Source organism: Diadema antillarum, unplaced genomic scaffold (assembly GCF_040938485.1).
Source record: "Diadema antillarum isolate AM-2024a unplaced genomic scaffold, OU_Dant_1.0 scf00000001, whole genome shotgun sequence".
NCBI classification, from domain to species: Eukaryota; Metazoa; Echinodermata; class Echinoidea; order Diadematoida; family Diadematidae; genus Diadema; species Diadema antillarum.
This window is the reverse complement of record NW_027270890.1, coordinates 5542751-5555319: the sequence shown is the minus strand read 5'-3', so window position 1 is coordinate 5555319 and position 12569 is coordinate 5542751. Positions and strand designations below refer to the sequence as shown.

The 12569-nt window shown below is 39.0% G+C and overlaps 1 protein-coding gene across 1 annotated transcript in view; it reads left to right on the top strand.

Annotated features, from left to right (window-relative positions):
* LOC139725381 (nucleolar protein 10-like) overlaps positions 1-5726 on the top strand; it is a 30041-nt gene extending 24315 nt beyond the window's left edge. The window contains exons 15-18 of the mRNA XM_071636494.1: positions 2125-2304; positions 2816-3063; positions 4794-4890; positions 5625-5726. Coding sequence (XP_071492595.1) covers positions 2125-2304; positions 2816-3063; positions 4794-4890; positions 5625-5726 — 627 coding nt within the window. The remainder of the gene's footprint in view (positions 1-2124; positions 2305-2815; positions 3064-4793; positions 4891-5624) is intronic.
* Positions 5727-12569: the final 6843 nt, after the last annotated feature.

Sequence of the window (12569 nt, the reverse complement as noted above, 5' to 3'; positions counted from 1 at the left end):
ACAACAAAATTACTTCTGTCAAGTAGAAAAAAAAAAATGAGTGTGATTTGCAGAGATTCCATTTTGATATTTTGAGCAGTATGTAGGTGGCTAGACAGGATAGAAAAGTCTGTCAATATCTGTGATTATTCCTGGAGGTAAGCCAACGAAGGGAAGATAATGGTGGTATCCAAAGTTGACCATTCTCCTTCCTCATCCTCATAGTAATTACATGTATATCGTCGCTGGGGTGACAAGACCTTGTATCTGACATTTTTTGTGAAAATTACGTTTTTAGATTAATGGTCAAATAATGGGTTAAGTGATGTCCAGGCCAAATCCCAACTGTCTTACTCCAAAAATGAAGCCACCACGGCATGTCAAATGAAAGGCTATCCCATTCACTATAGCGCTTTGGCTGCCATTGTTTTTGGCTCTCCTGAAAATTTGACATTTTTTAGATACGAGGTCTTGTCACCCCAGCGACGATATGATACATCCAAACTCAAAGCTTTATGCATGTGTGATACAGAGAAACCCTGTTATAATGAGGACATATGTGACCGTGCATCACAAAACCAACAAAAAGTCGCACGCCTTGATTTTACGTGAGGACTCAAAATAGGTAGAAGGGGTCAGCCAAGTCAATCTTCAGTTTTTCATATTTTCTGAAAGAGCTGTTCTTCTACATTACTCGTAAGTTTGGAATCATGAAATGAATGGGAAAGTGTGTTTTTAGCAGGTTTTCAACAACATTTTTTTTCGATAAAGTATAGTGAGATCAGGTATGTCCTAGAGGCTCCTTTTCATTTCTTGGAAATCCTTTGTACACTCTTCACTTTCAAGTCTCATAACTTTTGAAGGGATATTGCTACTGCCTTGAAAGTTGGCATTAATCATGGGCTGAATGTGTTGAGAGAGCATGCTTAATTTCAGCCTAATCTAATAATTCCTTCATTGTAGATGCTTCGATGGTTTACATCCTGTTTTTTGTCCCATTCATTGCACAGATAGCGCGGTTTGGTAAAGATTAAGCACTTGAATAGACACTGTACTTCAGAGCCTCTTTTCTCAGTTCACACTTTTCCAGAGTGTGTCCTTTCTTTCAAATATTTAGATAGGTTAGGAGAGTCCATTTGAATTGAATCGTACATCATTTTAAAGCTTATACATGTAGTCTGCTCTTTCAGAATCTGCCTTTAACTAAAAATCCATGTCTGGCAACTTTTGTTGGTTTTGTGATGCAGAGTCACATATTTAAAAAAAAAAATCCATGGCAATACCTCGTTATGTCAAGGTTCTCACTATATCAAGATACAGAAACAAAGAAATATATTAAGAGTTGCGGCTTGCAAAATTGTCTTGTTAGAAAAGTATTTACATTTTTGTAGTTATGATATGCGACCTCTTTATGATAATGTTCAGGTGTAGCATGCATACTTATAATTCTGTTTATTGGGAGCAGCGAGAGATAAACGAACTAGGTCTTCTGTATTACACAAATCGTGACAGAAATTCCTGATCCATTCACCCTTATTGTTTATATATCAGCGACAAGCCTTCGTATCTGAAATGTTGGTGGAAATGATTTTTTTCTATATTAATGGTTACATAATCAGTTAAGTGATGTCCAGTCCAAATCCTAGCTGTCTTTCACAACAAAAATGAAGGCACAATGTCATGTCAAAGGAAAGGCGATCCCATGTGATATAGTCCTTTGGCTGCTAGGTTTTTTTGTTTTGTTTTGTTTTTTGGTCTTCTGAACATTTGGCATTTTGTAGATATGAGGTCTTGTCACCCCAGCGACGATATGTCTTCATGTTTATCTGCAGTCTGTGAGTCATTAAGTTGTGCTATCATAAACAATCATTTCTGTATTACTATGTTGACAACCTTGGGAGAGGTAATACAGCCCAGTGTAACATGGAGCAATATTACCCCTTTGTGTGATGTGAGGGCTGAATGGCTCAGAAAACTCCATAGCACTGTACACACTGTCCAAAGTCCCTGTTACAGCAAGCCAGGGTTAAGCAGAGTGTGCATACGTGTATATCCTCTTAAACCCCTTCCCCTCTGCCAATTGATATGCCATTCATCTCCTATGTGTACCATGAACAATTTTGTTCTTTTTCCCCCCGCCCAAAGGGAGCTGCCGCGATCCTGTCAGACGACCGATTCTCGGCCCTCTTCAAGAACCCTGACTTCCAGGTGGACGAAACTAGTGAGGAATTCCGCCTGACCCAGCCCCTGGTCAACAAGCAGGCCAAGCGGAAGGAGAAGGAGAAGTCCTCCATGATGGATCAATTTGAGGAGCTCAATGCGCAGGTGCGAGTCCAGGACTGTATGATAAGTGATTGCTCATTCATGAACCCTCTAATGGCTTTTGAAACACATTGCTACGGAGATGTATGTCTCAGCCAACTAGCTCCTTGATGCTCCCCAATAAAACATATGACATATGATTGTCACTACGGTTTACTCAATGGTCTTTCTGAACACTTGCTTTCCAGACCCTACACTGACGTTTATGTAATGGCAGAAGTTCTTAAAAAAACAAAAAACAAATATAGGGACAGGCTATATCAATGGTCATGCAGTGTTCCAGCTTTGAATCCCTAATATGAAAACGCAAGATGCAATACTACCAAGCAGTGTAGTATCATGCTATGTTATGTTGTGATTTATGCTAATGTTTCACATATAAGTTTAAAATCTTGAACTTGTTTTGTTCTCACAAGTTTTCATTTTTATTTGGGGGAAAGAAAAGAAGGAAACGAAAACGAAACCAACTCATTTGACTTTACTTGTGCTCAACTGTCCTGCCCACGTGTAGGAGGAGGAAGAGCTGGAAGGCAGGGCCAGCAGCGAGGAGAACAGCAGCTCCGACGAGGACGACCGGTCGTGGCAGGAGGAGCTGAGGAGAGAACACTTTGCCCTGCGCCAGGAGCAGAAACTGAAGAGGAGGAGGGAGAGGGAGAAGGGCGGGGCACCGTTGACCACGCCCAAATTCTACGAGATCAAGGCCGGCGAGGAGTTCCGCATGGCATCCGCCAGGAGTGAAGGGTCACTGAAGAGGATAAAGAAGTGAGTATGCCTTGGGGATCACTACTGTGGCCGAGTGGAGTTGTGAAGAATTGTTATGCAACTGTGATGTACAGTCAACCTTGCGTAAGTCGAATCTACAGTCAACCATGCTAATAAAGTCGAAGGTCTTTTCGAGGCCTCTTCTCTTTTATATTCTGTTGATTTTAAAGGGACTGTACAGTACTGGTTGAGGTGAGGATTCAGGTTTATAACATTCCTAAGTGAGATAATGAGAAACCTCTTATGAAAAATGAATGAGCATGTAATTTTAAGAAGGATTTAACGTTTATTTGATGAAAATCGGTTTTCAAATGGGTGAGATATCAAAAAAAAAAATCATAATAATAGGTGACAGGCCACATCTTTTATTAGGATCTCTTTGTTTTACCTTGTTTTTGGATATCTCAGCTATTTCAAAACCGATTTTCATCAAATAAACTTTTGATACCCCTTAGAATTGCATGCTCTTTGACATCTCAAAGAGTGGTTTCTGAATATCTCGCAAAACGTTACAAGCTAAATCCTCACCTCGACCAGAACTGTACAGTCCCTTTAACCTCTCACAAGTTGAATTTTCTCAAAGTCAAAGGTATTTCTTCAGTCCAAATAGATTTGACTTTAATCGGCAAGGTCGACTGTATTTGGACTGAAGAAATAGCTTCAACTAAGAGAAAATTCGAATAAGGGATTGAAATCAATATTATATAAAGAGAAGAGGCCTTGAAGAGACCTTCGACTTAGGTGATAATTTGACTCATGCGAGGTTGACTTAAGCAAGTTTGACGGTATTTATTTTTATTTTTGTGGTGACAGTTGGAGAAGGGTCCTTGACTGAATGGGCACTTATGCTATTTTCTGGTTTCTTTTGATTCATTTGCATAATATCGATTCTCATAGTCAGTATAGCTGGAGTGGAAACAAATAGCTCACCTGTACAGTCCTAGGATAAAGTGCATGTACTAGGGCTGTTTCCCCTCTCAAGCATAAGCTTATAGGATATAGCCTTTTTCTGCAATTGCTCCCCTTAGATTGTACCTTTGATTTATTTTTATGTATTATTAACGTACAGTGTAATTCGTATCAAATAATTGTCAATATGTTGCATTCATTGAGTTTATTAATTCTTCTTCAAAAATCCTATGATTGTGCAAAAGAAAAATGTATTACGTTTGTCATGAAATTGCAGAAATAGATAAATATCTAATATCAGATATCAAGTGTACAATGTAGTGTGAAGGATAAAGTAGCTACATATCGCCAGGGCCTTGTTTTATGAAGATTTGAGATTGATTATAAAGTTGGTTTTTATCATAAGTCTATGGCACCCTATGTGTTAAAGAAATTTAAAATCGATCTTTTGATAAAACAGGGCCCAGTACTCCTACAAATTGTTCTACATGGATTGTTTTGCCACTTTTTCATTTGGTGTACAGTGGACTCCCGTTATAACATAGTCCTCAGTGTCTGCAGTTTTCTTTCGTTTACCAAAATTTCGTTTTAACCGAACAAAATAAAAAACATAGAGTGGATAATATTGCCGCTGGAATTTTTACTTCATTGTAACCTGAATTTCGTTATAACCGTGTTTGTTTTAACAGGAGTGCACTGTATCAATCTGTAGACAGCATCATAACTTGTAACTGCTTTGCTGTCGGATGTTCTCAAATTTTTGATCACTTGTTCTACATATTGTATATTGAACCAGTCATGTCTGTTCCTTCCCATTTCAGGGCAAGCTTGGCAGAGCGTGTTGAGCGAGAAACGGAATCATTCAGCAGGTCATCAACATCGCTTGGCAACCAACAAGTCAGCTTCAGTGTCAAAAAGGTGCAAAAACAGACTTTTCACTTAATACCAGTATCATATGAGAGCAGTTGTATCGGCACAACACTCGTACTTGTCACTCTTACTGTCTTCTTATCTTTTTCTAAAACTGCTTTTGGAATCATATTATAAAGGTATGCATTCATAGAATGTTTGTTTGCCTTCTATAGGCATCATTTTGTGCCAGGTTCAGGGAATTAGTTTGGCATATTTTTACAAACAACCAGTTAATTATGTGATATTTGTTATTGTTTACTCAAGTTTGTAAAGGAGATGCAATGTAGGGGGAGGTTAGATGATAGGGTTTGGAACATGCACAACAGAAAGGTGAAGTAAACAAAAATGACAGATCTTCCTGTGTGCTTTTCCACTGGAGGAGACAAAGGTGAATGCAAAGAAAGATGCTCATTTGATGAAGGTGCATTGCTTAGATTCTGCAAGGTCCTCATTTTAACTTGTTTCATGACATTTGCTCCTGCGACAATTGCTCCAGTGAAATATCAGCCAACTAAAGCCAAACATAAATTCTACCCACAAACATAACCCTAAACCTTAACCTAATTCTTACATCAAACTAAAACTTTGAAAAACTTGAATATCACAACCCTATCCCTGACCCTACGTAAGTCATTGGAGAAGTATATGAGACAGGAGCAACTGCCCCAGGAGCAAATGTCATGCCACCGTTTTAACCATGCCAAAGATGTTTATTTGTTTTGCTGCTTTTCTCTCCATAGGATGAAAAACAGAGGAGGCAGCAGGAGGAAGCTGCCGAGCATCACAAGGAGAGGAGGAAACTCCGCAGGTCGGCTGGTAACCTCAGCAAGAAGAAGCGATAGCACCAGTGAAGCCCCTGTCTGACGTGGACAAGATGATTCCTTGCCAGGCTCGGTCCAAACCTGTGCGTCATCGTGGTCAAATGCTGGGATGATGAGATGGAATTTGTCCCGACGGATGCTCGCGTCGAACTCTTGCCGGATACAGGAGTGAAAAGATTCAGACCGGATGTTCTGACCCAATCCAGGAAGAACCAAGAACTGAATTCTATCTGTTTTGACGAGAAGTGTGGATTTGTCTCGACCAGTGCCATCTGGAAGACAAAAGGGTCAAAGGCAAGAACGCCAGGGGGCAAACAAAACAAAAATCCCTCCCTTATAGAGGAGTACCGGGAAGTTACACATTGACTGTTGGCCCAACTGGAAACTCAGTCGCAATTGTGAGAACAGAGAAAATTGAGAAGTTCTTCACCATCTGTTGAAAGAGCAGGCTGCAGGCTTAGATAGTACTGTACAGATAAACCTCGTTATTAAACCAGACTGCATTGATTTGGGCTATTGCTACATCTTTTTATGTAGGTGCATGAAGGTTTTTTATTGTTTTTTTGTGCCAGTGAAATAATAGTGAAAGATTGACAGATTTTAGTGTACTGCACACCCAATTCTTGCAAGCAATGTGCATGTCAATCATATTAAACTGGTATGAAAATTGTTCCTGTGCACCAAGCATTCCTGCTGTGAATTGTAAAATAGATATGGCAAGATATTGCCTGTTGCTCCATGAGTAAATGGGGGCTAAGCTTTTGTACATCAACTTTAATACTAGACTGCCGAGTGGTAACATCATTCGAAAGCACTGCAAAAGCACATACAATGTATTTCACCCGACTTAAAATCATTGATCTTGCTTTCTAATAAAGTTGTACGAGCACCCCCTCCCTCCCTCCCTGTGTAGTTATATTCTCCATACTTAACATGGAAGTCTTTAGGTTCCCTACATGTTAATGTACCGACTATCAACCACTTAAAAAAGACAGATTGTATAGAAGGTTTCTATTTTTGATTGACCGCAGCAGCGGTGTAGTAAATGTGCTAAACCAATCGGGGGGGGGGGGGGGGGGGGGGGGGGGGGGGGGGGGGGGGGGGGGGGGGTATGAGGTTATACTGTTCTCACAATAAGCCAGTTCTTACAGTGTAGTTCCACTTTGCGCATGAGCAGAAACAAGGTCATTCGGACCAACAGGCATGTTGGTTTTTAAGTTCACTGGGATAGGCATCTGTAATGTAATGATTATTCATGAATTACGTGCACTTATAAATGCTGCTTGCCAGCACATCCACCTGACAGCAAAAGTGGTATTTGGCAATATCAATACAAAGAGATTGTCAATACATTCAATGCAAAATAATGAAATGGAAGCTTTCCCAAGTGTAAATTGACGGATCGTTCTGCTCATCTGGTCTACACAACTCTATTTCTGTTTGAACTGGATTGATGAGTCCCATAATTGTTATGTAAAGCTTATTCGTTACGTCGCTCTGAAAACGAGTGAAGTGCCCCTAACCGACTGAGAAAAGAGAAAGGTCATTGGTACCAATGTGCCCATGAGCTAACTCCGAACTGGCTTATTCTAAAGTACTTATTGTCTGAACGGGGAAGCCTCTTCAGGAATGAAATGTATGCATACGACAGAAATTATTTTACTCTCATGATCTCAAAATACTCAAGAACAACTCATTATCCTGTCAAATGATGTCACAGTCAGTCAGGCAAGTTTCTTGGTAGACCCTTTTCGTGCATTTCAAGCAAATTCCAATTGTGGAAGATGAATTTTGAACCCTTCTGAGAATTATGGTATGTTTTGCCTAGTAACTCTGGTTTGTGTTTCAGAAAGTCAAGCATTTGAGTTCATGTAAAAATAAAGACAAAGCAAGAAAAAAAAAAGAATACAGTATTTGCTTGCAACTACATTCTTTGATGATTTGGGAAGATGGAGGAAACTGTAAAACTTTTCAAAATCAAATAAATACATTGTATGTGTACGGTCTTAAAGGGATGGTATAGTACTGTAAATATCAACATTTTCGCACGATTGAGCAACTTAGATATTTTCGCTCTAAGTGGCTCCAAAACATTCATTGAATTTGTGGGTTTTTGAATTTGTGGGTTTTTGAATTTGCGCTGCGCAGTTGTCATCCCGTTCAAAACATGCAGAGAAAATTGTGAAGATATTTTCACGGTTTACAAAGTTCACGCTAGCTTGAAGTAGTGCAAAAGACGCGAAAATTTTCACGTTTACATATAGTTAAGATGAGGATTCGGCTTTTTAACTTTTTGCGAGTTACTTAGAAACCACTTTATGAAATGGTAAAAGGCATAATAATTTCTTTTTTATTAAAAAAAAAAGTTTTTTTTTTATGAAAGTCAGTTTTGAAAATGGCCGAGATATCCAAAAACAAAGTAAAACAAAGCAATCCTAATAGAAGGTGGGTCGGTTGAGATGTCCAACTGTATATGGTGTATATGTATATATCGCCGCTGGGGCGACAAGACCTCGTATCTACAAAATGTCAAATGTTCAGGAGAGCAAAAAAACATGATGGCCAAAGCACTGTGGCAAATGGGATAGGCTTTCCTTTGACATGCCGTGGTGGCTTCATTTTTGGAGTAAGACAGTTTGGATTTGGACAGGACATCACTGAACCCATTATTTGCCCATTAATCAAAAAAAGTCATTTTCACCAAAATTGCAGATACAAGGTCTTGTCACCCCAGCGACGATATATATATATATATAATATACACTGTGTATATTGTAAAAGTTTACATTACAAGAGTGTTAGAAAATTGCCATTCCCATCAACAAAAAGGTACATGTACAATATGTATCTATATATTTTGAAAGACTGTTTTATCCCATATTATGTGATGTCTTTTTTGTGTCTGATGTGTAAACGAGTGGATGAGGAGGCATTGAATGTGAGTGATGGACTTGTGCAAAATATAAACTGAGAGTTTAATGGACCGTATCGAATAAGATGCACTGCATAATATGCTTTTTTTTTTCCCTCCAAAAGCAGTCACACGTTCAAACACACACAAGGCTCACACACACACACACTACACACTTACATCACATAACACATTAATACCGAAATCCCGGTCAAACACCACATGAGCATTACAGTAGTGGGTACCATGCTTTGGTCAAGTTGATTTTTGCACTCTCTTCATGGTGAGGTGAGTGTGTATGTTTGTATGCTGAAAAAATCATATGCAATGCATCTCATTTAATACATTCAATCCATTTTCTCACTTTATACTCTTGCACCGATTCAATTTTCGCATTTTTGGCAAATTATGACCCCTGCTCATCCAAGCATGAACACACACCACACAGAAACGATACTGAACGATTCAGGATAAACACTCTTGTCAAAATGTATGATAACCTTTCGTTCATAGCTGTTTTTAAAGGAGACTTACCTCCGGGTGATTTTCAGATAAACATTTAAACAACTTTAAATTGGTTATGTATACTGGGTACAGAGTTTCAAAATTTTTAGTGATTGGGATGAGGAATAAGAATGTTTTCAAAATTTAGAACCAATCACAATGAACAAGGATGATGACATGGCAGCCTCACAATAAGAATGCACGAGTAGGGCTCAAGGAAGCAGAACAGAAGAAGACGGCATGCATGAATTCTACACAGGTGAGCTTGTTAAAGCCAAGGGTATTGTAATGGAATAACACATTGCTACATAATTTCTGAATTATGTGAGCCTCCTATGTGTCATTGTGTCATGTAATTTGTTGCTGTTGTTTTTTTTTTTTTTCAGAATACAATGCATTGGTTTCTGTGCTGAAGGACCACAAAAACTTCAACAAATCTATACATGAAGCTGTATTTTGTACTACATGCTGTGACATTATGAAAATCAACTCAACTTTCCCGTGAAATTGAATAGCAATTTTCCAAAGTGAGAACTTTTTGATTCACCCTGTATGTTTTCACAAAGTCTATAAAACATACATGTATATCTACGGGTGCTGTTCGTTATTCCCAAGGTTCGCTATTCCAAAGGTTCGTTAATCCGAAACACACAAATTCCCTATACCTAGAGGTTCGTTAATCTGAAAATGAAAATGGGTTTGTTAATCCGAACATTTGTGGTGTTATTCCAAAGGTCTGTTATTCCGAAGATTTGTTAATCCGAAAATGAAATTCGGAATAACGAACCTTCGGAAAAAGAATCTTCGGACTGGAGAGCCTTCGGAATAACGAGCTGTAACCATATCTACAGGAATACACATGTATGCATTACATTGGTTTACTCTCGTATCCATTCGTCAGTTGCATTGTCACGGAGTGCATGTCCCTTGCAGGACTCTCTTTATGAGGTCTGGGAATGACTAGATTTTTATTTTTAAACATGCGTGTCTCACATACATTCAGCACTGACATTTTCTGTTTTCTACAAGCTGCTGCTGCTGTAGTTGTTGTGAGTGTGTGTGTGTGTGTGTGTGTGTGTGCGTGCGTGCGTGCGTGTGTGTGTGTGTGTGCATAAAGCAACCCTGCAAAGACTACGAGGGACCACAAATAATACTGCAGCCAGCTTCGGATTTCTATTTCATAACAGTCAACTCGTGCACGACAAATATTGGTAGGCTGAGCACTCTTGTCAAGTGGGTTATGCTGGTAGCTGAGTAGAACTTTGGGTATTAACCCATTGAGGACAAACTAATTTTGGTATTTCTCATAGACATCTGCCAAATTATTCTCAGGACTCGTCTTCGACAGGTTAATGAAGACGACCTTGTGATTCTCCTTTGTGTCACAGGAGTTGTGTTGGAGTAATCAAGCGTGTATGTCAGTAAAGCTACCACAAAGCGAAAGGTCAAGCTATTCCCCGTTGTTGAAAACAAGATTCAGGGATTTTCCCATCTGTATTTATAGAAATTTTCTGTTTTACTCAATTACGTGTTACGCAATTACATGTTTGTGTGTGTTTGACCATGAAGAAAAACTTAAATTCTATGGCTTTGTGGTACGTGTAGCACAACAAAAAAACATGTATATGGATACACTAAAGTTGTCAAAGGTCTCATATGTCGTGCTGATGATGTTGGTGTTGCCCAATAAACTTGTTTGTGGATAATTTGCTTCCATATTTAGAGTTGATGAAGCAATGTTTTCCTCTTCCCGCAAAATTTTATATACGCCGAATGACAGACCAGAAGAATCAACACCACCATTTCTAAATACAGGTTCCTTCAAAAATAACGTAAAACTGGTTCAAACACTAGCACAAACAATAGCTCAAACACATGCACAGTCACTCGCTATCACTCACACAACCACAAACACACAAACATGCACAAAACATTTGTCTAGAAGCAACACGTGCGCCTGAACAAGAGTAACATATGTCAAAGGACAAGTCCACCTTCGACATAAGGATTGAGAGAATGCAGCAATATTAGTAGAACACATCAGTGAAAGTTTGAGGAATATCGGACAATCCGTTCAAAAGTTACGAATATTTTAAGTATCTGCGCAGTTACTGCTGGAAGAGAAGACTACTACAGTGTATGATGTCACATGCGTACAACTATATAAGGAAAATAAAAAGAGAATTTCACAAAACTTTACTTTTTTAATAAAGTGCACATTTCTTCGACTTGCTACTGACGTATGTTAAGGGTAATATTATTCCCCCTGCCTTCTGAAAGAGAGAAGTCGAGTGTTCTTTTGCTATGCGAGAAAAATGGAAATATGTTGAATTTTCTTTATTCTTTCTTTATATCGTTGTACTCATGTGACATCACAAACTGTAGTAGTCTTTTCATCCAGCCGTGACTGAGCAGAAACTTCAAAAATTCATAACTTTTTAACGGATTGTCCGATTTTGCTCAAACTCTCACTGATGTGTTCTACTAATATTGCTGCATTCACTCAACCCACATGTCTATGAAGGTGAACTTGTCCTTTAAATTGTCAGATTGATACACAGCATGATACAGTCAACCTCGCCTATAAAGTCTAATCTATTTGCCACAGCTGCACACTAACCCATTTTTTTCTACTGGTCCAACCTATCTGTCGGACCTAAAGATACCCAGTTTGTCCATTCTTTACTGGTCAACTCCTGAAAAAATAACTGGTCCGACAGTGATTTTTACTGGTCAGGGACTGTCAGACCAGTGCCAATGTGCCGCTTAAACAATTTGGACTTCAAAGGAGAGAAAGGATAAGAACAGGATAACGAGTTGTTCTGGAGTATTTTGAGATCATGAGAGTAAAATAATTTCTGTCGTATGCATACATTTTCATTCCTGAAGAGGCTTATTCCCTGTTCAGACAAAAAGTACTTTAGAATAAGCCAGTTTGGGGTAAGCTCATGGGCGCATTGGTACGAATGACCTTTCTCTTTTCTTGGTCGGTTAGAGGCACTTCACTCGTTTTCAGAGCGACATAATGCATAAGCTTTACATAACAATTTATGGGACTCGTCAATCCTGTTCAAACAAAAATAGAGTTGCGCAGACCAGATGAGCAGAACAATCCATCAATTTACAATGGGGAAAGCCTCCATTTCATTATTTTGCATTGAATGTGCAACCCCCACACCCCTTTTCGTCTCAAGGGGCCGACCAATGTTGTACAGAGGCGGATAAATTTTGGTCTGGTCTGTTAGCTTCTCTCTGTACTGGTCGGGGGTTAGCTTATCACATAGACACCAATCATCAACAAATTTCCAAACGTCAGAAAGAGACTAATTATTGCTTCACAACAACAGTGAATATAAAATGCGGGAGAAGGGATAAAATTTATATGGATAATGTCAGTGCTGCTCACAGCATATTTATTCACCGACCTGCCTTCTCGTAGGTCTGAAACA